Below are 25,334 nucleotides of genomic sequence, written 5' to 3' on the forward strand. Positions count from 1 at the left end.
ACCAGGACAAATAGAGATGGTGAATCTCCACATCGGGACGCAGGGTTCACCAGGACAAATAGAGATGGTGAATCTCCACATCGGGACGCAGGGTTCACCAGGACAAATAGAGATGGTGAATCTCCACATCGGGACGCAGGGTTCACCAGGACAAATAGAGATGGTGAATCTCCACATCAGGACGCAGGGTTCACCAGGACAAATAGAGATGGTGAATCTCCACATCGGGACGCAGGGTTCACCAGGACAAATAGAGATGGTGAATCTCCACATCGGGACGCAGGGCTCACCAGGACAAATAGAGATGGTGAATCTCCACATCGGGATGCAGGGTTCACCAGGACAAATGGAGATGGTGAATCTCCACATCGGGACGCAGGGTTCACCAGGACAAATAGAGATGGTGAATCTCCACATCGGGACGCAGGGTTCACCAGGACGAATAGAGGTAGTGAATCTCCACATCGGGACGCAGGGTTCACCAGGACTAATAGAGGTGGTGAATCTCCACATCAGGACGCAGGGGTTTGTTTTACCACTTCCCGATTCCATCCAAGCTTTGAGTAAAAAGTTTTGGCTTTCCATGCACTTTAATTTTCTCATGAATCTGCTGTAAACTGGGGCTTGGCTTCTCGTCAGCAACGTGTAATGTAGATGTTCCCACTTGGGAAGACTGGGTTGGAATATATTGTATTTGTATTATATTTTATGTTTCCACCAGAATTTTATACATGTGCTTATTATGTAACAGCGTGCACAGCGGCGGTTTTCAGGAACCCATCACAGCTTCCATTGACCCATGCACTCCGAGCTTCTAAAAATTGACTTGCAATTGTTCCTGTTGGGCCTCATTTACACTTAAGGGTGGCAAAAATAGTAGTTGAGCCAAGGTTTTACTATCGCCCACCATAGCCACACAGCAGGTGAATGTGGTGGTACACGTGGTGCGGCAAAATTTAAATCCCATGCCGTGTTCAGCAGGCAGGACCACTATCAAAGGCGACCCATTCATGTAAAAGGGGCTATAAGGCTCCATTCACACCTAACGTATCATTTTCAGGCATTTGTTAGGAACGTTTTGCAGGTGTTTTTCACCTGCTTGGAGGCAGGCATTGACATCTAACAAAAACGCCTGTAATCTGCCAAAAAAGGAGCTTATGTACTTTGAGCTTCAGCCATTTTGCTTCAGGCGGCAAAACCCTCATATGTGAACAGGGGCCATTGAAATGAATGGGATTTTGCTTGTTGGGCAAATGAGTCTTCATAGATGAGCCTTTTATGAGCTGAAAAACGCTCAGGTGTGAACAGGGCCTAAGGTGACTGCTTGTAATGCATCCAGCTGTGGCATTCAAGCGTTAAAACAGTTGGTGTAGAGGCGCCATTGCATCCCAGCTGCCTATCAACTGCTCTCGGGAAAGCGATCCACCATGGATTGCTTTGTAGAGGGGGTGGTGAGCGCTACTGAAAGTGAAATGAATAGGCTGTCCTACAAGTGGCAAGCATGAGCGTGCAGAAAATGCACAGAGACGTGCATGCCCTCCGTTGCACCTGCATGGTGTGAATGGAGCGTTACCAAGGCTATCGCATAAAGACCAAGTGAAAATAAAATTCATCAGGGCTATGGCTTGTTTTTTTTTCTTGTACCTTTTTCTCAGTCTGCACTCTTTGATCAATGGAAATGTAAATCAGTCTGATCAATAGAAATAAATATAAACCTATTTGATCAATAGATCGATTAAATCATCTGGTCAATCAATGAAATCAAATTAAATCCATCAATCATACCATCCGATCAATCAAATTCAATGTAAATCAATCCAATCAAGGGAATGTAATTCAGTCAGATCAATAGCTCGTTAATCAATCAGATCAATGGCTCAACCAAATCATCTGGTCAATCAATCAAATCCATCAATTAACCCAGCTGATCAGTTAAATTAAATGTACATCTATCAGATAAATGGACATAAATGTAAGTCAATCTGAATAATCGATCAATTATTCAAATCAAATAAAGTCCATCAATCAAACCATCAGATCCATTATGTAAATCAATCTGATCAATGAAATGTAAATCGATCAGACCAATAGTTCAATCAAATTATCTGGTCAATCGATCAAATTAAATCAGTTCCATCAATCAAATCATCTGATCAGTCAAATTAAATGTACATTGATCTGATCAATGGACATAAATGTAAATCTCATAATTGGACCAATCAATTAAATAAAAGAAAATCCATCAATCAAACTATCTGAGCCATCAAAATAAATGTAAATCAATCTGATTAATCAATCAATTAATTAAATCAAATCAAAAAATAAAAGAATATCCGCGCTACCAAGGACAAAGATTAGCAGCCAGCATTGAACCACAAAATGACAGAATAATGTAAAACAAAAATCCATTAATTAAACTTCTGATCCAAATAAATGTAAATCAATCTGATAAATTGAAGGTAAATCAATCTAATCAATGGTTTAATCAAATCATCCGGTCAATCAAATCAAATCCAAGAATCAAACTGCCTGATCCATCAAATTAAATGTAAATCAATCTCATCAACGGATCAATTAATCAAATAAAATAAAACCCTTAAATCAAACCATCAATCAACCAGTTAATTAAATGAAATGTAAACTAATCTGAGCAATGGATCAATCAATCAAAAAAAAAAATAAAAAAATAAAAAAAAAAATAGATCCATCAAGCAAATGATCTGGACAATCAAATTGAATGTAAATCAATCTGACAAATGGATTATTCAATCAAATTAAATAAGATCCAACATTTAAACCGCCTGATCTATCAAATTAAATGTAAATCAATCTCATCAACGGATCAATCACTCAAATAAAATTAGATCCATCAATCAAATGACCTGAACAATCAAATTGAATGTAAATCAATCTGATCAATGGACATAAATGTAAATCAATCTGATCACCGGAAATAATCAATCAAACCAAATAAGATCCAACAATCAAACCGCCTGATCCATCTAATTAAATGTAAATCAATCTCATCAATGGATCAATCAAATAACATAAAATCCTTCAATCAAACCATCAATCAACCAGGTAATTAAATTGAAAACTGAAATGTAAATTAATCTGATTGATGCATCAATCAATCAAAAAAAAAAAAAAAAAGATCCATCAATCAAATGACCTGAACAATCAAATTGAATGTAAATCAATCAGTTTAATGGCCATAAATGTAAGTCAATCTGATTAATGGATTATTCAATTAAATCAAATAAAATCCAACAATCAAACCGCCTGATCCATCAAATTAAGAATAAATCAATCTCATCAATGGATCAATCAATCAAATAAAAAAAAAATCCTTCAATCAAACCAATAATCAACCAGTTAATTAAATAAAATGAAAATTATTCTGATCAAAGGATCAATCAATCAAAAAAAAATTGATCAAATGGCCTGAAGAATAAAATTGAATGTAAATCAAACTGATCAATGGACATAAATGTAAATCAATCTGATTAACAGAATAATCAATCAAATCAAAGAAGATTCAACATTTAAACCGCCTGATCCATCAAATTAAGAGTAAATCAATCGCATCAACGGATCAATCAGTCAAATAAAATAAAATCCTTCAATCAAACCATTAATCAACCAGGTAATTAAATGAAATGTAAACTAATCTGATCAATGGATCAATCAATCAAAAAAAAAATAAAAAGTTGATCCATCGATCAAATGACCTGAACAATAAAACTGAATGTAAATCTGTAAATCAATTTGATCAATGGACATAAATGTAAATCAATCTGATTAATGGAAATAATTAATCAAATAAGATCCTTCAATCAAACTGCCCGATCCTTCAAATTATTCAAGCTCATCAATGTGTCAATCAATCAAATAAAATAAAATCCTTCAATCAAACCATCAAGCAACCATTTGATTAAATGAAATATAAATTAATCTGATCAATGGATCAATCAATCAAAAAAAAAAAAAAAAGATCCATCAATTAAATGACCTGAACAATCAAATTAAATGTAAATCAATCTGATTAACGGAAAAAAATCAATCAAATCAAAAAAGATCCAACAATCAAACTGCCTGATCAATCACATTAAATGGAAATCAATCTAATCAGCGGATCAATCAAAAAAATAAAATAAAATCCTTCAAAAAATTGATCTGATCAACCAAATAAAAAGTCAATCAATCTGATCAGGGAAATGTAACTCTCTGCTAAAAGAGAAGAGTGAGGGCCAATGTCAGCCAATCAGGCGTGAGATTTGTCTGTGTGGCCTGGTAAAGGCCGCCGTTTGATAACGACCTTGATCAATCAGGTGCCTGGGCGATAACGGGTTAAGGAGCGGCGCAGACCCCTCCCCCTCCCGCTGGTACCCCTAGGAAATCAGTGTGCCAGGGAAACCCATTACATCCTGTCTGTGTCAATTAGCTTCTAATTATGGGCTTGTAATGCTCGGGAGATAATTAACATGTAAATGACATTACAGTGTTTATAGTCAATAAAGTCTCACTGGGACATCGCGTGTCACCTGACGCACGCCGTATCAGAGAGGTGCACGGGGCGCCGAGGATCAGGGATGAAAGTGTGGGGGGGGGGGTAAAATCCCATAGATGGGGGGGGGGGGGTAAAATCCCAGAGATGGGAGGGGGGTAGGAATGATAAGGAATGGCAGAGAATGATCAGCATGCAGAGCACAGCGTTTAAAAGGGGGGGGGGTAAATCCCAGAAATAAGGGGGGGGGGGGAATGATAAGGAATGGCAGAGAATGATCAGCATGCAGAGCACAGTGTTTATATGGGGGGGGGGTAAAATCCCAGAGATGGGGGGGGATGGGGGGGGAGAATAATAAGGAATTGCAGAAAATGATCAGCATGCAGAGCACAGTGTTTATATGGGGGGGGGGGTAAATTCCAGAGATGGGGGGTGGTAAAAATCCCAGAGATGGGAGGGGGGAGGAATGATAAGGAATGGCAGAGAATGATCAGCATGCAGAGCACAGCGTTTATATGGGGGGGGGGTAAATCCCAGAGATTGGGGGGGGGGGGGGTAAATCCCAGAGATTGGGGGGGGGGGGGGGGTAAATCCCGCGTTTGGGAGGACATTAACAATTAATTGCATCAGAAGCGCAATCCGTGATTGCAGCGCGTTTCTGAAATGTGCGGCAAAACACGCGTTTTTTTGTGCTCTTTCTTACGCGTTTTGTGAACGCGGCCTAAAAAAAAAAAATCCCACCATATGCAGAGTATTACATCTCTCCATATCCCACCATATGCAGAGTATTACATCTCTCCATATCCCACCATATGCAGAGTATTACGTCTCTCCATATCACACCATATGCAGAGTATTACATCTCTCCATATCACACCATATGCAGAGTATTACGTCTCCCCATATCACACCATATGCAGAGTATTACATCTCTCCATATCCCAGCATATGCAGAGTATTACGTCTCTCCATATCACACCATATGCAGAGTATTACGTCTCTCCATATCACACCATATGCAGAGTATTACGTCTCCCCATATCACACCATATGCAGAGTATTACATCTCTCCATATCCCAGCATATGCAGAGTATTACATCTCTCCATATCACACCATATGCAGAGTATTACGTCTCCCCATATCACACCATATGCAGAGTATTACATCTCTCCATATCCCAGCATATGCAGAGTATTACGTCTCTCCATATCACACCATATGCAGAGTATTACGTCTCTCCATATCACACCATATGCAGAGTATTACGTCTCCCCATATCACACCATATGCAGAGTATTACATCTCTCCATATCCCAGCATATGCAGAGTATTACATCTCTCCATATCACACCATATGCAGAGTATTACATCTCTCCATATCACACCATATGCAGAGTATTACATCTCTCCATATCCCAGTATATGCAGAGTATTACATCTCTCCATATCACACCATATGCAGAGTATTACATCTCTCCATATCCCAGCATATGCAGAGTATTACGTCTCTCCATATCACACCATATGCAGAGTATTACATCTCTCCATATCCCAGCATATGCAGAGTATTACGTCTCTCCATATCTCACCATATGCAGAGTATTACATCTCTCCATATCCCAGCATATGCAGAGTATTACGTCTCTCCATATCTCACCATATGCAGAGTATTACGTCTCTCCATATCACACCATATGCAGAGTATTACATCTCTCCATATCACACCATATGCAGAGTATTACATCTCTCTATATCACACCATATGCAGAGTATTACATCTCTCCATATCCCAGCATATGCAGAGTATTACGTCTCTCCATATCCCAGCATATGCAGAGTATTACGTCTCTCCATATCCCAGCATATGCAGAGTATTACATCTCTCCCTATCCCACCATATGCAGAGTATTACATCTCTCCATATCCCACCATATGCAGAGTATTACGTCTCTCCATATCCCAGCATATGCAGAGTATTACGTCTCTCCATATCCCAGCATATGCAGAGTATTACATCTCTCCATATCCCAGCATATGCAGAGTATTACGTCTCTCCATATCCCAGCATATGCAGAGTATTACGTCTCCCCATATCACACTATATGCAGAGTATTACATCTCTCCATATCCCAGCATATGCAGAGCATTTTATCTCTCCATATCACACCATATGCAGAGTATTACATCTCTCCATATCACACCATATGCAGAGTATTACATCTCTCCATATCACACCATATGCAGAGTATTACATCTCTCCATATCACACCATATGCAGAGTATTACGTCTCTCCATATCACACCATATGCAGAGTATTACGTCTCCCTATATCACACCATATGCAGAGTATTACATCTCTCCATATCACACCATATGCAGAGTATTACGTCTCTCCATATCCCAGCATATGCAGAGTATTACGTCTCTCCATATCCCAGCATATGCAGAGTATTACGTCTCTCCATATCCCAGCATATGCAGAGTATTACGTCTCCCCATATCACACTATATGCAGAGTATTACATCTCTCCATATCACACCATATGCAGAGTATTACGTCTCTCCATATCCCAGCATATGCAGAGTATTACGTCTCCCCATATCACACTATATGCAGAGTATTACATCTCTCCATATCCCAGCATATGCAGAGCATTTTATCTCTCCATATCACACCATATGCAGAGTATTACATCTCTCCATATCACACCATATGCAGAGTATTACGTCTCTCCATATCCCAGCATATGCAGAGTATTACGTCTCTCCATATCCCAGCATATGCAGAGTATTACGTCTCCCCATATCACACTATATGCAGAGTATTACATCTCTCCATATCCCAGCATATGCAGAGCATTTTATCTCTCCATATCACACCATATGCAGAGTATTACATCTCTCCATATCACACCATATGCAGAGTATTACGTCTCTCCATATCCCAGCATATGCAGAGCATTTTATCTCTCCATATCACACCATATGCAGAGTATTACATCTCTCCATATCACACCATATGCAGAGTATTACATCTCTCCATATCCCAGCATATGCAGAGCATTTTATCTCTCCATATCACACCATATGCAGAGTATTACATCTCTCCATATCACACCATATGCAGAGTATTACGTCTCTCCATATCCCAGCATATGCAGAGCATTTTATCTCTCCATATCACACCATATGCAGAGTATTACATCTCTCCATATCACACCATATGCAGAGTATTACATCTCTCCATATCCCAGCATATGCAGAGCATTTTATCTCTCCATATCACACCATATGCAGAGTATTACATCTCTCCATATCACACCATATGCAGAGTATTACGTCTCTCCATATCCCAGCATATGCAGAGCATTTTATCTCTCCATATCACACCATATGCAGAGTATTACATCTCTCCATATCCCAGCATATGCAGAGCATTTTATCTCTCCATATCACACAATATGCAGAGTATTACATCTCTCCATATCCCACCATATGCAGAGTATTACGTCTCCCCATATCCCAGCATATGCAGAGTATTACGTCTCTCCATATCCCAGCATATGCCGGGGATTACCCCCAGGAAGAGGATTCCATATGTGGAGTATTAGAGCGCGCCGCTCGCCGAGGAACGCCGCCATATGTGGAACGTTACGGAACACATGCACAGCATTACCTGCGGATACAATGTTACCTCCAGGAATATTCCTCTTTATTGCCGATCACTTGAAGATTTAATGATCGGGGGGGAGAAGCTGACAATCTGGGGGGGGGGAAGCTGACAATCTGGGGGGAGGGGAAGCTGACAATCTGGGGGGGGGGGGGGGAGGGGGAAGCGATTGTCAGATTCAATCACAGCGATTTAAAAGCAATTTTGGAAGTGGACCAAAAACCCGGCAAGCTTTCTGGGTGTTCCTGATTCCTGGGGAATGTTTACTCTGTATAATGAGGATGATGTCATTCCTATGGCGAGGACGCAATGATGTCAGCGATAAATGAATACGCGGCGAGGAGCGCGAAACGAGGCGACAGGACTGCGACCCGGCCGCCCTTATTCTGGGACAGCGACAATCCCACGCTCACCCTTATCCCAGAGAAAGTCTTTCTTTTATTCGATTTCTGGATGTCTCTGCGGTCGGTGTACCCGGAGGCGCGGCAGAGAGCAGACGGGGAGAGGGACGGGGCCCTTCATTTGCCTAATATCAGGTTGGGGAAGGTTGGTGAGCCACAAGCCGCTCTTAGTGGGAGAAAAGAAAGCCCTGAGATTGGCAGATAATTATAACCGCTCGCACCGCCGCTGTCATGGGACCCCCTACACTCACTCATTACCGGAGATGAGGGGGGGGGGAGGGGGGACCCCGAACACCTTGTCTTTGTAAGGGTGGAAGGAAAAGACAATGCAGCCGGGAAAGAAGGAGCAGAACAGAATTCTACAGAGCAGGGATGGAAAACTGGCAATGCAGGGGCCATAGTGCTCCTCTGTGGCCTTTAGGGATAAAGTGATCCTGCTGTTCATCAGTAGATGCCTTACACTTTATGACATCATTTTACAGCCAAACATATGCGGAAATGTTTTGGGGCCCCTTTAGATATTGTAAATTGCAATGTTTTACTATAATAATAAAGGAACAGTCAACCTTTAAAAAAAAAAAATGGGGATAGGGGTTGTGGAGGAGGTAAGGGGACTCTGCAACAGGCTTGGTGCCCTGTAGTAGATGAGGTTCCTGGAGAAGGCTGGGGAGCACTGTGGGGGGAATGGGGGTTGTGGAGAGAGTTAGAGGCTTCTACAACAGACATGGTGGCCCTGTAGGGGATAAGGATCCTAGAGGAGGCTGGGGAGCAATGTGGGGGGAAAGAAGGCTGTTGAGCGGGTTTGGGGACTCTGCAACAGACTTGGTGGCCCTGTAGGGAATGAAGTTTATGAAGAAGGCTGGGGAGCACTGTAGGGGTTGTGGAGAAGGTTAGGGGATTCTGCAACAGACTTCGTGGCCCTGTAGGAGATTGGGGAGCACTGTTGGGGGAATAGGGGCTGTTGAGGGGGTTAGGAGGACTCTGCAGCAGACTTGGTGGCCTTGTAGGGGATGAGGTTCCTAGAGGAGGCTGGGGAGCAATGCGGGGGGAAAGGGGGCTGTTGAGCGGGTTTGGGGACTCTGCAACAGACTTGGTGGCCCTGTAGAGAATGAGGTTTATGAAGAAGGCTGGGGAGCACTGTAGGGGTTGTGGAGAAGGCTAGAGGATTCTGCAACAGACTTTGTGGCCCTGTAGGAGATTGGGGAGCACTCTTGGGGGGAAAACGGGCTGTTGAGGGTGTTAGGGGAGTCTGCAACAGACTTGGTGGCACTGTAGGAAATGAGGTTTCTGGAGAAGGCTGGGGATCACTATGGGGGGGGAGTGGGGGTTGTAGAGAAAGTTAGGGGATTCTGCAACAGACATGGTGGCCCTGTAAGAAATGAGGTTCCTGGTGGAGGCTGGGGAGCACTGTGGGGGGGGAATGGGGGTTGTGGAGAAAGTTAGAGGATTCTGCAGCAGACATGGTGGCCCTATAGGGGATGAGGTTCCTGCAGGAGGATGGGGAGCAATATGGGGGGAAAGGGGGCTGTTGAGCGGGTTTGGGAACTCTGCAACAGACTTGGTGGCCCTGTAGGGAATGAGAATCATGGAGAAGGCTGGGGAGCACTATAGGGGTTGTGGAGAAGGTTAGGGGATTCTGCAACAGACTTCGTGGCCCTGTAGGAGATTGGGGAGCACTGTTGGGGGGAAAGGGGAGCTGTTGAGCGGGTTTGGGGACTCTGCTGGGGACCATTGTTGGGGGGGGGGGGGGGTGTGGAGAAGGTTAGGGGATTCTGCAACAGACTTTGCGGCCCTGTATTGGAGAGCACTGTGAGGGGAAAAGGGGCTGTTGAGGGGGTTAGGGGACTCTGCAACAGACTTGGTGGCGCTGTAGGAAATGAGGTTCCTGGAGAAGGATGGGGAGCACTGTGGGGGGAATGTGGGTTGTGGAGGGGGTTAGGGGACTCTGCAACAGACATGGTGGCCCTGTAAGGAATGAGGTTCCTGGTGGAGGCTGGGGAGTACTGTGGGGGGAATGGGGGTTGTGGAGAAAGTTAGAGGATTCTGCAACAGACATGGTGGCCCTGTAGATGATGAGGTTCCTGGAGAAGGCTGGGAGCAATGTGGGGGGAAAGGGGAGCTGTTAAGCGGGTTTGGGGACTCTGCAACAGAGTTGGTGGCCCTGTAGGGAATGAGGTTCATGGAGAAGGCTGGGGACCATTGTGGGGGGGGGGTGTAAAGAAGGTTAGGGGATTCTGCAACAGACTTTGCGGCCCTGTAGGAGACTGGGAAGCACTGTGGGGGGAATGGGGGTTGTGGAGAAAGTTAGAGGATTCTGCAACAGACATGGTGGCCCTGTAGAGGTATGTGGTTCCTGGAGGAGGCTGAGAGCAATGTGGGGGGAAAGGGGAGCTGTTGAGCGGGTTTGGGGACTCTGCAACAGAGTTAGTTGGTGGCCCTGTACGGGATGAGGTTCCTGGAGGAGGCTACAGAGCACTGTTTAGGGGGGGGGGGTTGTGGAGGGGGTTAGGGGACTCTGCAACAGACTTTGTAGCCCTGTAGGAGACTGGGGAGCACTGTGGGGGGAAATAGGGGCTGTTGAAGGGGTTAGGGGACTCTGCAACATACATGGTGGCCCTGTAGGGGATGAAACTCCTGGAGGAGGCTACAGAGCACTGTGGGGGGATTGGGGGTTGTGGAGGGCGTTAGGGAACTCTGCAACAGACATAGAGACCCTGTAGGAAATGAGGTTCCTGGAGCGGGCTGGGGGGAGCACTGTGGGGGAAATGTGGGTTGTGGAGGGGGTTAGGGGACTTTGCAATGGACTTGGTGGGCCTGTAGGGAATCAGGTTCCTGGAGAAGTATGGGGGGCATTGTGAGAGGTTGGGGAGGGGCGGCACTGTGGGAAACTGGTTGGAGGCACTATGGAGAGCTGGAGGCTCTGCAGCAGGCTGGGTAGCACTGTAGGATGTAGGGGGGATTGTGGAGGCTGAGGGCTCTCAGGGGGTCTGGGGGTGCTGCGGCCTCTATGGGAGGTTGGGGGGCACAGTGGGAGGTTAAGCGATCTGCACCTGGCTGAAGAGAGGGTAGGCTGTGGCACGTGGCGGAGAACTACTGCTGGAGAGTAAATAAATTCTACCAGAAAGTAAATCTGGGGTGGAGGTGACACAGGTAACACACGCTGGGCTGCGAAGGAAGACGACAAATAAAAGTAACAGATCAGCCAGGAAGATTCTATGTTGCTATCAGAATATACTAAATGGTTATTTTACAACAACAGAGAGATAAGCTGTGTGACGGATCACTCATCTGCCAGCCGGAGGCCCTCAGAAAATTCTCCGACGAGCGGAGTGTCATTATTTCGTACTTAACGCCGCCGTTCTGCAATATTTGCGTTTCTGGGGAAAGCCGCCTGGTGGGCCGTGGGGTTTAGCGATAATGCTTCATTTCATTGCTTCCATGTAAGATTTATTATCCTCAATCTCAATGTAATTGTTCACAATTCCGCTCGGCGCTGAGAACAGTCTGAATGGGTTTATTGTTTTGTCGTTTTTTAATAAGAACAGCAAAATCGGAGGTAATCTGAAATCACAATATGAATATTACATCGCCTGCATAGGCAGCGGCTGTGCGCACACCCTGAGCCTTCAAGGTCACGTTTAAAATGGAACTCCCAGCAAACAAAAGAAAAAGCCCTGAATTCTGTGTGTGTATCGCAAATTGTTACATTTATTTTACAATATTATGATACAAATTATCTGCTGCAAACATACTATCTTCCCATAATCATCTGTATACTCGGAATGATGTTCAGACTGGAGTACCTGCACTGTTGGACATCCTGGCTCTGCTGGATCACTTGGTCCTCTTATTCTAAAGCTGGCCATACACGGGCAGTTTTTTTTAGGTTCTCTCATACTGGTCACTAGAAGTTCAACATGGCACCTCATGGCAAAGAACTCTCTGAGGATCTGAAAAAAAGAATTGTTGCTCTACATAAAGATGGCCTAGGCTATAAGAACATTGCCAAGACCCTGAAACTGAGCTGCAGCACGGTGGCCATGACCATACAGCGGTTTAACAGGACAGGTTCCACTCAGAACAGGCCTCGCCATGGTCAACCAAAGAAGTTAAGTGCACGTGCTCAGCGTCATATCCAGAGGTTGTCTGTGGGAAATAGATGTACGAGTGCTCCCAGCATCGCTGCAGAGGTTAAGGGGGGGGGGGGGGTCAGCCTGTCAGTGCTCAGACCATATGCTGCACACTGCATTAAATTGGTCTGCATGGCTGTCGTCCCAGAAGGAAGCCTCTTCTAAAGATGATGCACAAGAAAGCCCGCAAACAGTTTTCTGAAGACAAGCAGACTAAGGACATGGATTACTGGAACCATCTCCTGTGGTCTGATGAGACCAAGATAAACTTATTTGGTTTCAAAAGGTGTCAAGCGTGTGTGGCGTTAACCAGGTGAGGAGTACAAAGACAAGTGTGTCTTCCTACAGTCAAGCATGGTGGTGGGAGTGCCATGGTCTGGGGCCACATGAGTGCTGCCGGCACTGGGGAGCTACAGTTCATTGAGGGAACCATGAATGCCAACATGTACTGTGACATACTGAAGCAGAGCATGATCCCCTCCCTTCAGAGACTGGGCCGCAGGGCAGTATTCCAACATGATAATGACCCCAAACACACCTCCAAGATGACCACTGCCTTGCTAAAGAAGCTGAGGGTAAAGGTGATGGACTGGCCAAGCATGTCTCCAGACCGAAACTCTATTGAGCATCTGTGGGGCATCCTCAAACAGAAGGTGGAGGAGCGCAAGGTCTCTGACATCCACCAGCTCTGTGATGTCATCATGGAGGAGTGGAAGAGGACTCCAGTGACAACCTGTGAAGCTCTGGTGAACTCCATGCCCAAGAGGGTTAAGGCAGTGCTGGAAAATAATGGTGACCACACAAAATATTGACACTTTGGGCCCAATTTAAACATTGTCACTTAGGGGTGTACTCACTTTTGTTGCCAGCGGTTTAGACATTAATGGCTGTGTTTTGAGTTATTTTGAGGGGACAGCAAATTTACACTGTTATACAAGCTGTACACTCACTACTTTACATTGTAGCAAAGTGTCATTTCTTCAGTGTTGTCACATGAAAAGATAGAATAAAATATTTACAAAAATGTGAGGGGTGTACTTACTTTTGTGAGATACTGTGTATATGTATATATATATATATATATATATATATATATATATATATTATACATATATATATATATATATTTTTATCCATCCAGAAGTCTTGTGAGCTAAAAACTTCCTGTGCCTTTTGCCTCAGGACTGGTATCAGTTAGCATTGTTCCCGGCCACCTCCATGGACTAGAAAACATCCCCTCTTTGTTGATGAAGAGGAAAGAGGGAGTTTTTTTTGTAGTCCTAGCACACTTCCTGTCTTAGGGTGACAACGTTGCTTCTGCAACACACAGTACGTTGTCACCTTGGGACAGGAAGATTATTCCTGGAAGAGTCAAAAGTTTACAATAAAAGGGAAAACAAATTATGAAAAAAGAAGACTAATGCAGCCACCACATCTAAGGCTTGTTTCACACTTATACAGGTATGACCAAGCGTGTTCCTGCACGTCGCATGTAGGGCAGCCCATTCATTTCAAAGGGCTGTCCTTCACACAAGAAACACAAAATTAAAAGTCCCTAACACTTTTCCAAACACACATCGCACCATTGTGCTGCAATAACAATGAATGGCACCGCCGCGCGTCTGCTAAAGGACAGCACATTTCTCTGCTTGTCAGGAAAGCTTGCAATTTTGCATGCAGCGATCTGAACCTATCCCAAGGAAAGGTAATCTGCAATACATTTGTTTTTTTGCTCTTGGGTTTACATACTGTTTGTTAACACACAATTACAGTCCAATGAGCACGCTGGTGACACAGGATGGTACAAATCTGCAATACCGATTAGCGTTGTCACCTTCCTGCCTGTGCAATGGTAGTGTTGTTTGAATCATGGAACAGGATAACAGATATTTCGGTGGACAAAACATCCCCCATTTAGCTTTTAAATGTGTTCTTAGCATTTTAGACGGCGCTCCACTTAAAGGAACATACGCAGGCGGCCAATGTTCATGTCTCCTTTGGAAAGAGCTCGCTCCCTTTCCGTCACGCTGATCTGACGGTTTCAATACTTTATGTCACTGACCCGGAACAAAGAAGGCAGAGCAGGTGCCCTGACCCCAATCCGCCTTTAATTTCAGATCAAATATATCAGAGGAAGCATTTTCAGCAGCTCAGCAAAGGCCTTCACATTTCTATCGGTCTGGGTTTCTTTTCAATGAGCTCAGCCATTCCTAAAAAGACTAATGTAGGCGCTCTGCCTTTACATGGAGCGTCCCTACTCTCAATGTAGTTTTTGTAGGTAGGGTGTAGCCAGCTTGAGCTTTGTTCAGGTTATCTGGGATCATTGGGTTTCTCCTAATCTCAAGGACATCGTTTGCTTCTGCCTGCTGCTGGGGAGTGTTCCCCAACTCAGTGAGAAGATGCAATGGGGTTCATTTTAGTGATCGACAGATATTGTTTTTTTAGTGCCGATACCTATATTTAATAGACCCCAAACCCCTCCTCTGAACTTAAAAGCATTCAAAATGCCAAGTTTGGCTGTTTTGAATACTCGCATTTTTTGGAATTTGCCGCCGAGTACATGACATCACTTTCGGGTTTTTTACATGGAGCTTTGATCGGGTCTTCTCTTCAGCGGCCGTACAGGTAGGATGCCCGGGTCTCCCGGTGGGACGGGAGACCTGGACGAGCCGCGGGGGTGGGAGGGGGGGGCGTCCCCTCCCGCTCCTTGTAATAACAGCCGAGCGGCTTCTCAGCCACATCGGTTCTCCTGCAGAAGACAAAATACAACTGGGAACATGAGTAGAGATCAATGCCATTTCCCTAATCAAGGTTCCCACTACAGACTGCTGAAGTCCGAGGGCCGCACAACATATACCAAAGGACCGTGTGTGAGGTCCAGTATTTGCCTCTTCGGCCATTGCCCAAGAAAAGGTGAACTGAGAAGAGTTCTGTTCAAATAGTTGCCTATCTGGGCTTAGAGGTCCAAAACTGGCCATTGAGAGAGGTCTGAACTGGTCTGTGGCAGAGGCTGAGGGCACTCAAAGTTATTATATACCCATCTGAGCCTGTAAAGGTCTACATTAGTCTTTGAAAGAGGCAAAGAGATATTACTAAACAGAGAGAATTATGATGCTGTTTAGGGTATCCTGTACTCCAAATCCTCTATCCATAAACCAGCCATTCTTAACCGAGGTTCCTCCAGAGGTTGCAAGGTCCATAAAGACATGGATGAGCGAGTTTGGGGTGGAAGAACTTGACTGGCCTCAACCTCAAGTCCTGACCTCCACCTGATTAAACACCTTTGGTATGAATTAGAGCTGAGACTGTGAGCCAGGACTTCTCATCCAACTTCAGTGCCTGAACTCACAAATGTGGTTCTGGAAGAATGGTCAAACATTTCCATAGACACACTCCTAAACCTTGTGGACAGCCTTCCCAGATAAGTTGAATTTGTTATAGCTGCAAAGGGTGGGCCAACTCAATATTGAACCCTACAGACTAAGACTGGGATGCCATTAAAGTTCATGTGTGTGTAAAGACAGGTGTCCCAATACTGTTGATAATATAGTGTAAGGTGTAGCCCACATGAGTTCTGTTCAGTTAATTGTCTATCTTGGCTTCAAGATCCAAAATCGGCTTTAAAAGAGATTGGAAGAGTCCTAAACTGGTCTGTGGAAGAGGCTGAAGACACTTATGCCTCGTTTCCACTAAGCGGTACGGTTCGGTACGGTACGCAATTTTTGCTGTTTCCATTGTCAAAAGTTGTAAATGGTACCCTAATTCCGAACCGTACCGTACCACTTTTTTGGTACCCTTTCATTGGGGTACCAAGCACATTAGTACCGTACCAACAGGGTGGAGCAATACTGTTGAGGTACTGTTGAGCTTAGGTACTGTTGGCGGTGGAAACGCAAGCCTGATACGGTGTACCGTATCGAACCATACTGAACTGTACCCATCCGAACCGTATACCACTTAGTGGAAACGAGGCATTAGTCACCCATTTGAGCCTTCAAAGGTCTACATTAGCCTTTGGCAGAGGCAAAAGAGATATTTCTAAACAGAGAGAATTTTGATGCTGTTTTGGGATATCCTGTACTCCAAATCCTCTCTCCCTAGACCAGCTATTCTCGAACAGGGTTCCTCCAGAGGTTGTTAAGGGTTGCCTTGATGGTGCCTAAATAGTTCTGAAGCCAATGCCACTTAGCCAAGCCAGCAGCATGACACTAATTATCTTTTTAGCTGTCTCCAAAGGTTAAATTCTTCCTTCTGACAATCAGCGTAAAAGGCATTTTCCCATTGGCCCCCTATTAAATTGGTTTCAGTAAGGGTTCCCCTGAGACCTGTAAATGGTGTTTGAGGCTTCTTTGGGATAAAATGGTTGAGAAGGGCTGCCCTAGACAACCAAGCTAATATATTTTGCAAAAGAAGATGGGAGGCTTTGAAGACCAACTGTTGCTACTGGAGGGGTGTTAAGTGTCCGGTGCAGCTACAGGGTGGGTTAATAGTAAGGAAAGCAGGAGAGTCCATAAGATCCAGCATCTCTTTGTAAGGAAAGTAGGAGAGTCCATAAGATCCAGCATCTCTTTGTAAGGAAAGTAGGAGAGTTCATAAGATCCAGCAACTCTTTGTAAGGAAAGTAGGAGAGTCCATAAGATCCAGCATCACAATTCTATGGATTGTTTTTCATGATCGTTATCATGTAAATCAGTGTTAAGCAACATATCTGATTCTGTAGCATCCACAGGTGGTCCCGACACACCACTACTGAACAGATGTCTTACAATGTCCAGTGGTGTACACAAGAGCAATTCCAGTTCTTGCCATCTGTCATTGATACACTGTGGGACAGCGCAAGGCCCTGCCACAGTATGAGTTTAGTCATTTGGTATAGAGATGACACAAGATATTCAAAGGTTCAGTTTCGTAAGATCCAACATTTGGATTGTAAGTAGAGGAAGCTCTATTTTAAGTTTTCTCCAGGTTTGGTAATCCTGGATCGGTGCCTGGAGTTTGAAGGCTCTAAAGTGCATTGGCTGGGAAGGAGCCTTTAATTCTGTGTCCAGCCTTGGCAAGACACCTAAAGCCTGTACACACAGGTATGAAGGGTCGTTGCAAGCCTGGTCAGAGCTACAGCAGTTTCAGTTGAAACACAGTCAGTTCATGAGGATAGAGGGGTGCTCCAGCCAGGAGAGGTGACCTACTGGAGAAGACGAGGTTCCATGTTGGAGAGATTCCCTTACTCGCATAAACAGGAGGGTTGGGATAGCTAAGTAGGTCGGCAGAGGACCGAGAGAGCTTCGGCAACTAGAGAGTCCAGGAGGGGGATCTGTAAGCAGGGCCATTCAATATTATTGATTGGGCTCTGGACAAACATTTTCTTGGGCCCCCCTCCATACTACTTCCATCATTACACAGGACCCTTATCCCCATACTATCCCCAACATTTCACAGGACCCCCCTCCCACATTATTACACAGGACCCCCCTCCCCCATACTACCCCCATCATTGCACAGCACACCCTTTCCTCCCTCCATTGCCCCCCTCCTCAGCAGTCTCACCTTGACAGTGCCCAGAGGATGTCAGGTGAACAATGGGCACACCCCGCCAAACCCTAAAGAAGTTTTTTAGTGGGCCAAGGGCTTGTTGGACATGGTGAGGGAGAGGGGCTGGTGTGACTGTGCCTGGGACTGGCAGGTGCTCTCCCTGGACAAGCTTTTCTTTACCAAGCTGGCCAATCAACGCACAGGCTGCAGACATACCAACCAATCAATAATCAGCGCCCTCAACACCAATTCCATCTTCATAAACTAAGTGATAGCCAAATCCACTTATCAACTATTTGCGTGCAGCGTGTCTGTAAGTCTCAAATGGGAGAGCCTGGGGTGCTGGACCATATCCAGAGACCAGAAGTGGGCTGGTTCAGTGAGGAGCTGTAAGAAAAGGCTAAGTGAGCCTGAAGAACCCCTGGTCTGGAGGACCAGTGTAAAGAAAATTGATACTGCTGAAGGAGAGCCAGGTGGCTTGGTCGTCTTTCTGTTGCTTGTTCTGTTTTCTGAAGCTGAACCCCTGCGGGGGCAAGTGGACTTTCTTTTCCTTTTTAAGAGTCTAAAAGTGGGCTGCCATGCCCTTAAACTGCGAGTTTGGATTGACGTGGACTCACTTAAAAATGCTCACCACATTGAGTCTAATCACATGGACGGAGGTCCATGAAACGCGTCGAGCCTACATTTACTCATATGTTCTATCTAACTGTGATATATTGAAAGACTAAGTTAATAATTACCCATATATTTCATTTTATTGTAATATATTGAAAGATTATGCGCACACAGAACACGTATGCTATATTGTATCCATTTTATTCTTGAGTGATCCATTTTTTGGTACTAGAAAAAGATTGTATTTATTTGTGTATTCAATATGTATTGCTGTACTTACTGTGTGCGCTATCTCTGTATGTATTTATGCTACAGTACTTTTCTTGTTTTTACCATATGACTCATGTCATCTAATAATAATAATATAGAATATACTTTTTGTCCAATTGACCTCAATTAAAGTCCCAAATCTTTTTTGCCTGGACAATACATAGGGGTGGAGGCAACTGGACATCTGTGACAAATCATTTACATTGTTTTTCCCCGTATCACAACTTATATAAGGCACAGAAATGTTAGGGGAAGGGGGGAGGGGAGTACCCAACAAATTATGCTACCTCGATGCCCTCAACACCTGGACCCCACTGCCGGGCGAGGAGGCTGCTGGTGGTCTCGAGGCCCCCAGTTTGGCACCAACATCTGGAGAGATCCCTCAACTCCAGTCAGAGCAGAACATGTGCTCCGATGTTCACAAAGTTGGAAAGTTTACAGCAAATAATAAACATGAAAAGAATATTTCAAAATACTGCAGAGCGTTCCTCAGAACTTATTTATAACAATCAAATTTTGTTTAAGTTTTGTTTTCCAATGATAAACTCCAATTCCGCACATATGGGAGCATTGCGTAAACATAACCCACATACACAAAACCGTGACAGCTAGAAGATATATACCGTGTCGCGTGACATTCACCGGAATATCTGTACATCTCAACTCAGGAGAGCCAACGAGGAGGCCTATCAGTCTTGTAGGTTAGATGACTGCTATGAGAAACCCCCCCCCCCAGCACACAAGGGGTTAACGCCAAGCTGCCTGATCTATTATGGGCTGGATAAACCTGCATTGATTGCGCTAACCCCCCCCCCCCTTCCATATCTTCCTCCTCTCCTCCGGGAAAAGATCCCACAGACTGGCTGAGAAATGGCCATAACAAATGTCAGATTAACCCCTTCAGCTTAGCAGCGTGGTATTCCAGAAACACTCTTACCTCTGAAGGAGAGCTGCACCCGTGGGGTTGGTGGGGAGGATTCCTTGGCAGTGGTGTAGTACAAGGTTAGCAGGGCGCTGGCCAAGACTAGCAGGTCCTGGGGTTGCATGGCGCAGGGAATGGACAATCCAAGGAACCTGGGAGAGAGGAGAAACATTGGCTCATTAAACCACAAATCCAAATAGTAACATTTTTGATCAGAAAAAGAAAAAAAACACATTTGGATACATTATAAGACAAGATGATACAGTGCCTTGCGAAAGTATTTGCCCCCCCCCCCCCCTTGAACTTTGCAACCTTTTGCCACATTTCAGGCTTCAAACATAAAGATATAAAACTGTAATTTTTGGTGACGAATCAACAGCAAGTGGGACACAATCATGAAGTGGAACGAAATTTATTGGATATTTCAAACTTTTTTAACAAATAAAAAACTGAAAAATTGGGCGTCCAAAATTATTCAGCCCCCTTAAGTTAATACTTTGTAGCGCCACCTTTTGCTGCGATTACAGCTGTAAGTCGCTTGGGGTATGTCTCTATCAGTTCTGCACATCGAGAGACTGAAATTTTTGCCCATTCCACCTTGCAAAACAGCTCGAGCTCAGTGAGGTTGGATGGAGAGCGCTTGTGAACAGCAGTTTTCAGTTCTTTCCACAGATTCTCGATTGGATTCAGGTCTGGACTTTGACTTGGCCATTCTAACACCTGGATATGTTTATTTGTGAACCGTTCCATTGTAGATTTTGCTTTATGTTTTGGATCATTGTCTTGTTGGAAGACAAATCTCCGTCCCAGTCTCAGGTCTTTTGCAGACTCCATCAGGTTTTCTTCCAGAATGGAATGGCTCCATCCATCTTCCCATCAATTTTAACCATCTTCCCTGTCCCTGCTGAAGAAAAGCAGGCCCAAACCATGATGCCGCCACCACCATGTTTGACAGTGGGGATGGTGTGTTCAGGGTGATGAGCTGTGTTGCTTTTATGCCAAACATAACGTTTTGCATTGTTGCCAAAAAGTTCAATTTTGGTTTCATCTGACCAGAGCACCTTCTTCCACATGTTTGGTGTCTCCCAGGTGGCTTGTGGCAAACTTTAAACAACACTTTTTATGGATATCTTTAAGAAATGGCTTTCTTCTTGCCACTCTTCCATAAAGGCCAGATTTGTGCAGTATACGACTGATTGTTGTCCTATGGACAGAGTCTCCCACCTCAGCTGTAGATCTCTGCAGTTCATCCAGAGTGATCATGGGCCTCTTGGCTGCATCTCTGATCAGTCTTCTCCTTGTATGAGCTGAAAGTTTAGAGGGACGGCCAGGTCTTCGTAGATTTGCAGAGGTCTGATACTCCTTCCATTTCAATATTATCGCTTGCACAGTGCTCCTTGGGATGTTTAAAGCTTGGGAAATCTTTTTGTATCCAAATCCAGCTTTAAACTTCTCCACAACAGTATCTCGGACCTGCCTGGTGTGTTCCTTGTTCTTCATGATGCTCTCTGTGCTTTAAACGGACCTCTGAGACTATCACAGTGCAGGTGCATTTATACTGAGACTTGATTACACACAGGTGGATTCTATTTATCATCATTAGTCATTTAGGTCAATGTTGGATCATTCAGAGATCCTCACTGAACTTCTGGAGAGAGTATGCTGCACTGAAAGTAAAAGGGGCTGAATAATTTTGCACGCCCAATTTTTCAGTTTTTTATTTGTTAACAAAGTTTGAAATATCCAATAAATTTCGTTCCACTTCATGATTGTGTCCCACTTGTTGTTGATTCTTCACAAAAAATTACAGTTTTATATCTTTATGTTTGAAGCCTGAAATGTGGCAAAAGGTTGCAAAGTTCAAGGGGGCCGAATACTTTCGCAAGGCACTGTATAAACAGCAAAATAGAAGTTCATAGTTTTTTCTGATCTGTTGGTCCTCTGATCTGATGGACAACCTTTCTGATCAATAAGGAGGTTTGAATAGTGGAAAGGGGCAAGTTATACTTTTACAGAAAAAGCTGAGATTTGTATAACTTCAGCTGCTGGCGTCTTTGGAATTACCGGTGATTTTAGCATGCCATCCCCACTTTACAATACATTGACCAGGCTTATGGCAGGTTTATTTGAACCATATCTTTGAGGGTCTCTGAACAGAATGAAGGTTTTGTAAATAAGTTTCTTTGTCAGTTATTTTGTGGAATGCTTTAAAGGAGGCAAAAGACTCAGAAATGTATTTAGGGGGAATTCCTGACCAAAATGCCAGATAATTGAAGTATGAAGAGTACCTGGGGCAAACACTAGAAGACTAGATTCAACTAGATCTATGCACATTCTGGTCTAATCTATCAATTTGATTTGAGAAATATTTGACAAATGCCTTTGGGTAATGGATGACTGTGACTTTGCAGGAACATTTTTTTTCCTTTAGATAAAGTTTAAGAGCGGAAAGACATGTCTGTACCACCACAGGTAACATAAAACAGCGTTCCGGAGTTCCGTCCCTCCATCAGATTTTACAAACAGTTTTGTGTTCTGCTTTGAAGGTACAATCCATTCAGGCTAATATCAAGTTAGGGTGAGCCATGGAATTCAGATTGGGGTGAGCCAATGATATTAGATGAGGGTGAGCCATGGAATTCAGATTAGGATGGGCCATCGATATCATATGAGGGTGTGTCTTAAACATCAGATGAGGGTGTGTCATAGACATCATGCGAGTGTGAACCATGGACATCATAGAGGGTGAGCAATGGACATCATACGAGGGTGAACAATGGACGTCAGATGAGGGTGTGTCATAAACATCATACAAATGTGAGCCATGGACAATGGTGTGCCATGGAGGTCATACGTGGGTGAACCGTAGACATTATAAAAGTTAGAGCCATGGACATTAGATAAGAGTGAGCAAAAGACATCATACGTAGGTGAACCATGGACATCATATGATGGTGACTCATGGACATCAGGTGAGGGTGAACCGTGGACATCAAGTGAGGGTGAGCCATGGACATCAAGTGAGAGTGAGCCATGAACATTATACAAGGGTGAGCCATGGACATCATACAAGAGTTAGCCTTGGACATTATACGAGGGTGAGCCATGCACATTATACAAGGGTGAGGCATGGTCATCATACAAGGGTGAGCCATGGACATCATGCAAGCGTGAGCCATGGTAAAGGTGAGCCATGGGCATCATTCATGGATGAGCCATGGACATAATTCATGGGTGAGCTATGGACATCATCTGTGGGTGAGCTATGGACATCATCTGTGGGTGAGCCATGGACTTCATTTCTGAGTGAGCCATGGAAGTCATACATGGGTGGGCCATGGAAATCAGATGAGGGTGAGCCATGGACATCATACATGGGTGAGCCATGCACATTATACATAGGTAAGCCATGGACATCATACATGCTTGAGCCATGGACATCATAGGAGGATGAGCCACAAACATCATACGAGGGTGAGTCATGTATATGAGACAAGGGTGAGCCCTGAACATCAGACAAGGGTGAGCTATGGACATTATAAGAGGGTGACCCATGAACATTCTATTAGGGTGGGCCATGGACATCAGGTAACGGTGAGCCATGGACATCAGCTAAGGGTGAACAATTAAAAAAAGTGTGAGTGAGCAATGGACATTGGGTGATCCAAAAAACATCAGGTGAGGGTGAGCTATGGAAATCAGATGAGGGTTAGCTGTGGACTTCAGATGAAGGTGTGCCATGGACATTAGATGAGGGTGAGCCCTGGACATCAGGTGAGGGTGAGCCATGGACATCAGGTGAGGGTGAGCCATGGACATCAGGTGAGGGTGAGCCATGGACATCAGGTGAGGGTGAGCCATGGACATCAGTTGAGGGTGAGCCATGAACATCAGGTGAGGGTGAGCCATGGACATCAGGTAAGGGTGGGCCATGGACAATAGGTGAAGGTGAGCCATGGACATCAGACGAGGGTTAGCAATGGACATCAGGTGAGGATGAGCCTGGACATCAGGTGAGGGTGGGCAATAGACATCAGGTGAGGGTGGGCCATGGACATCAGATGAAGGTAAGCCATGGACATCAGGTGAGGGTAAACCATGGACATTATGCAAGGTTAACTATAGACATTATGTAAGGGTGAACCATGGACATTATATGAGTGTCAGCCATGGTTATCAGGTCATGGTGAGCCATAGATATTAGAGGGTGAGCCATTGACATTAGAAAAGGGTGAGCCATGGACATTAGATGATGAGCCATGGATATCAGATGAGGGTGAACCATGGACATCAGGTCTCGGTGAACCGTGGACACCAGGTGGGGGTGAACCGTGGACATTAGGTGAGGGTGAACCGTGGACATTAGGTGAGGGTGAACCGTGGACATTAGGTGAGGGTGAACAATGAACATCAGGTGAGGATGGGCTCAGCACTGGGCAACAACCAACACAAGGTTGGGCCACAAATCCGAAGAACTGCTCTTTTATTTATTAGAGGATGTAACCAAACAGAAGCCGTATTTTTTTTTTTCATTTACTCGGAGAACATTTTAGAAAGGCTGTCTGTATTCTGAGGAGCAAACAAAGCCCTCAGCATGCAGATAGGCACAATAAAAAGCTGTATAATTAAAAGCTTAAAACATAAGAGACACGTGAATGACACTTAGACCTTGTTCCGCTCACTCCCATGCGCTTTTCCATTACAATATGAATCAAAACAAGCCGCTAACTAAACACGTATTATACTAACTGTGCCGTATCCATCTTTTATGTGTCTGTCTGCAGCTATCAGCGTAGATTGAATTTCCTTCATTTATACAGCGCTGACATTTCCTCTGCAATTTACAAAGAACTGAGCTACTTGCATCTGTTTCGACTCCCAAAGGAGCTTACACTCTAATTGGTCTAACAAACACATACAAGGATCTATGTCTTAAACTGCCCCATAGAGGAGATAATACACACATCCTAAAGAAAACCTGTTATTGGTACTGTTGCAAAGCCTAATGGTTTGCCATGGACATCAAGTAAGGGTAAACCATAGACATTATACGAGGATGGGCCATGGTCATTTGGTGATGGCGAGCCATAGAAAGATGAGAGTGCCTCCATGGTGGTGATATACAAATCCTAAAGAGGACCTGTTATTGGTACTGTTGCCAAACCCAAGGGCTTGCCATGGACATCAAGTGAGGGTAAACCATGGACGTTATACAAGCATGGGCCGTGGTCATGAGGTGAGGGTGAGTCATGGACATCAGATGAGGGTGAGCCATGGACATCAGATG

General features: G+C 44.5%; 1 protein-coding gene across 4 annotated transcripts in view; it reads right to left on the bottom strand.

The window, feature by feature from the left end:
* SEMA3F (semaphorin 3F) overlaps window positions 1-25,334 on the bottom strand; it is a 171,950-nt gene that overhangs the window by 100,211 nt on the left and 46,405 nt on the right. For all 4 annotated transcript variants that reach the window (XM_082265465.1, XM_082265463.1, XM_082265464.1 and 1 more), the window contains exon 2: window positions 20,063-20,199. In XM_082265465.1, coding sequence (XP_082121591.1) covers window positions 20,063-20,171 — 109 coding nt within the window. In that variant the 5' untranslated portion in view covers window positions 20,172-20,199. The remainder of the gene's footprint in view (window positions 1-20,062; window positions 20,200-25,334) is intronic.

This window comes from Pelophylax lessonae (assembly GCF_965119305.1).
Source record: "Pelophylax lessonae genome assembly, chromosome: 8".
NCBI lineage: Eukaryota > Metazoa > Chordata > Amphibia > Anura > Ranidae > Pelophylax > Pelophylax lessonae.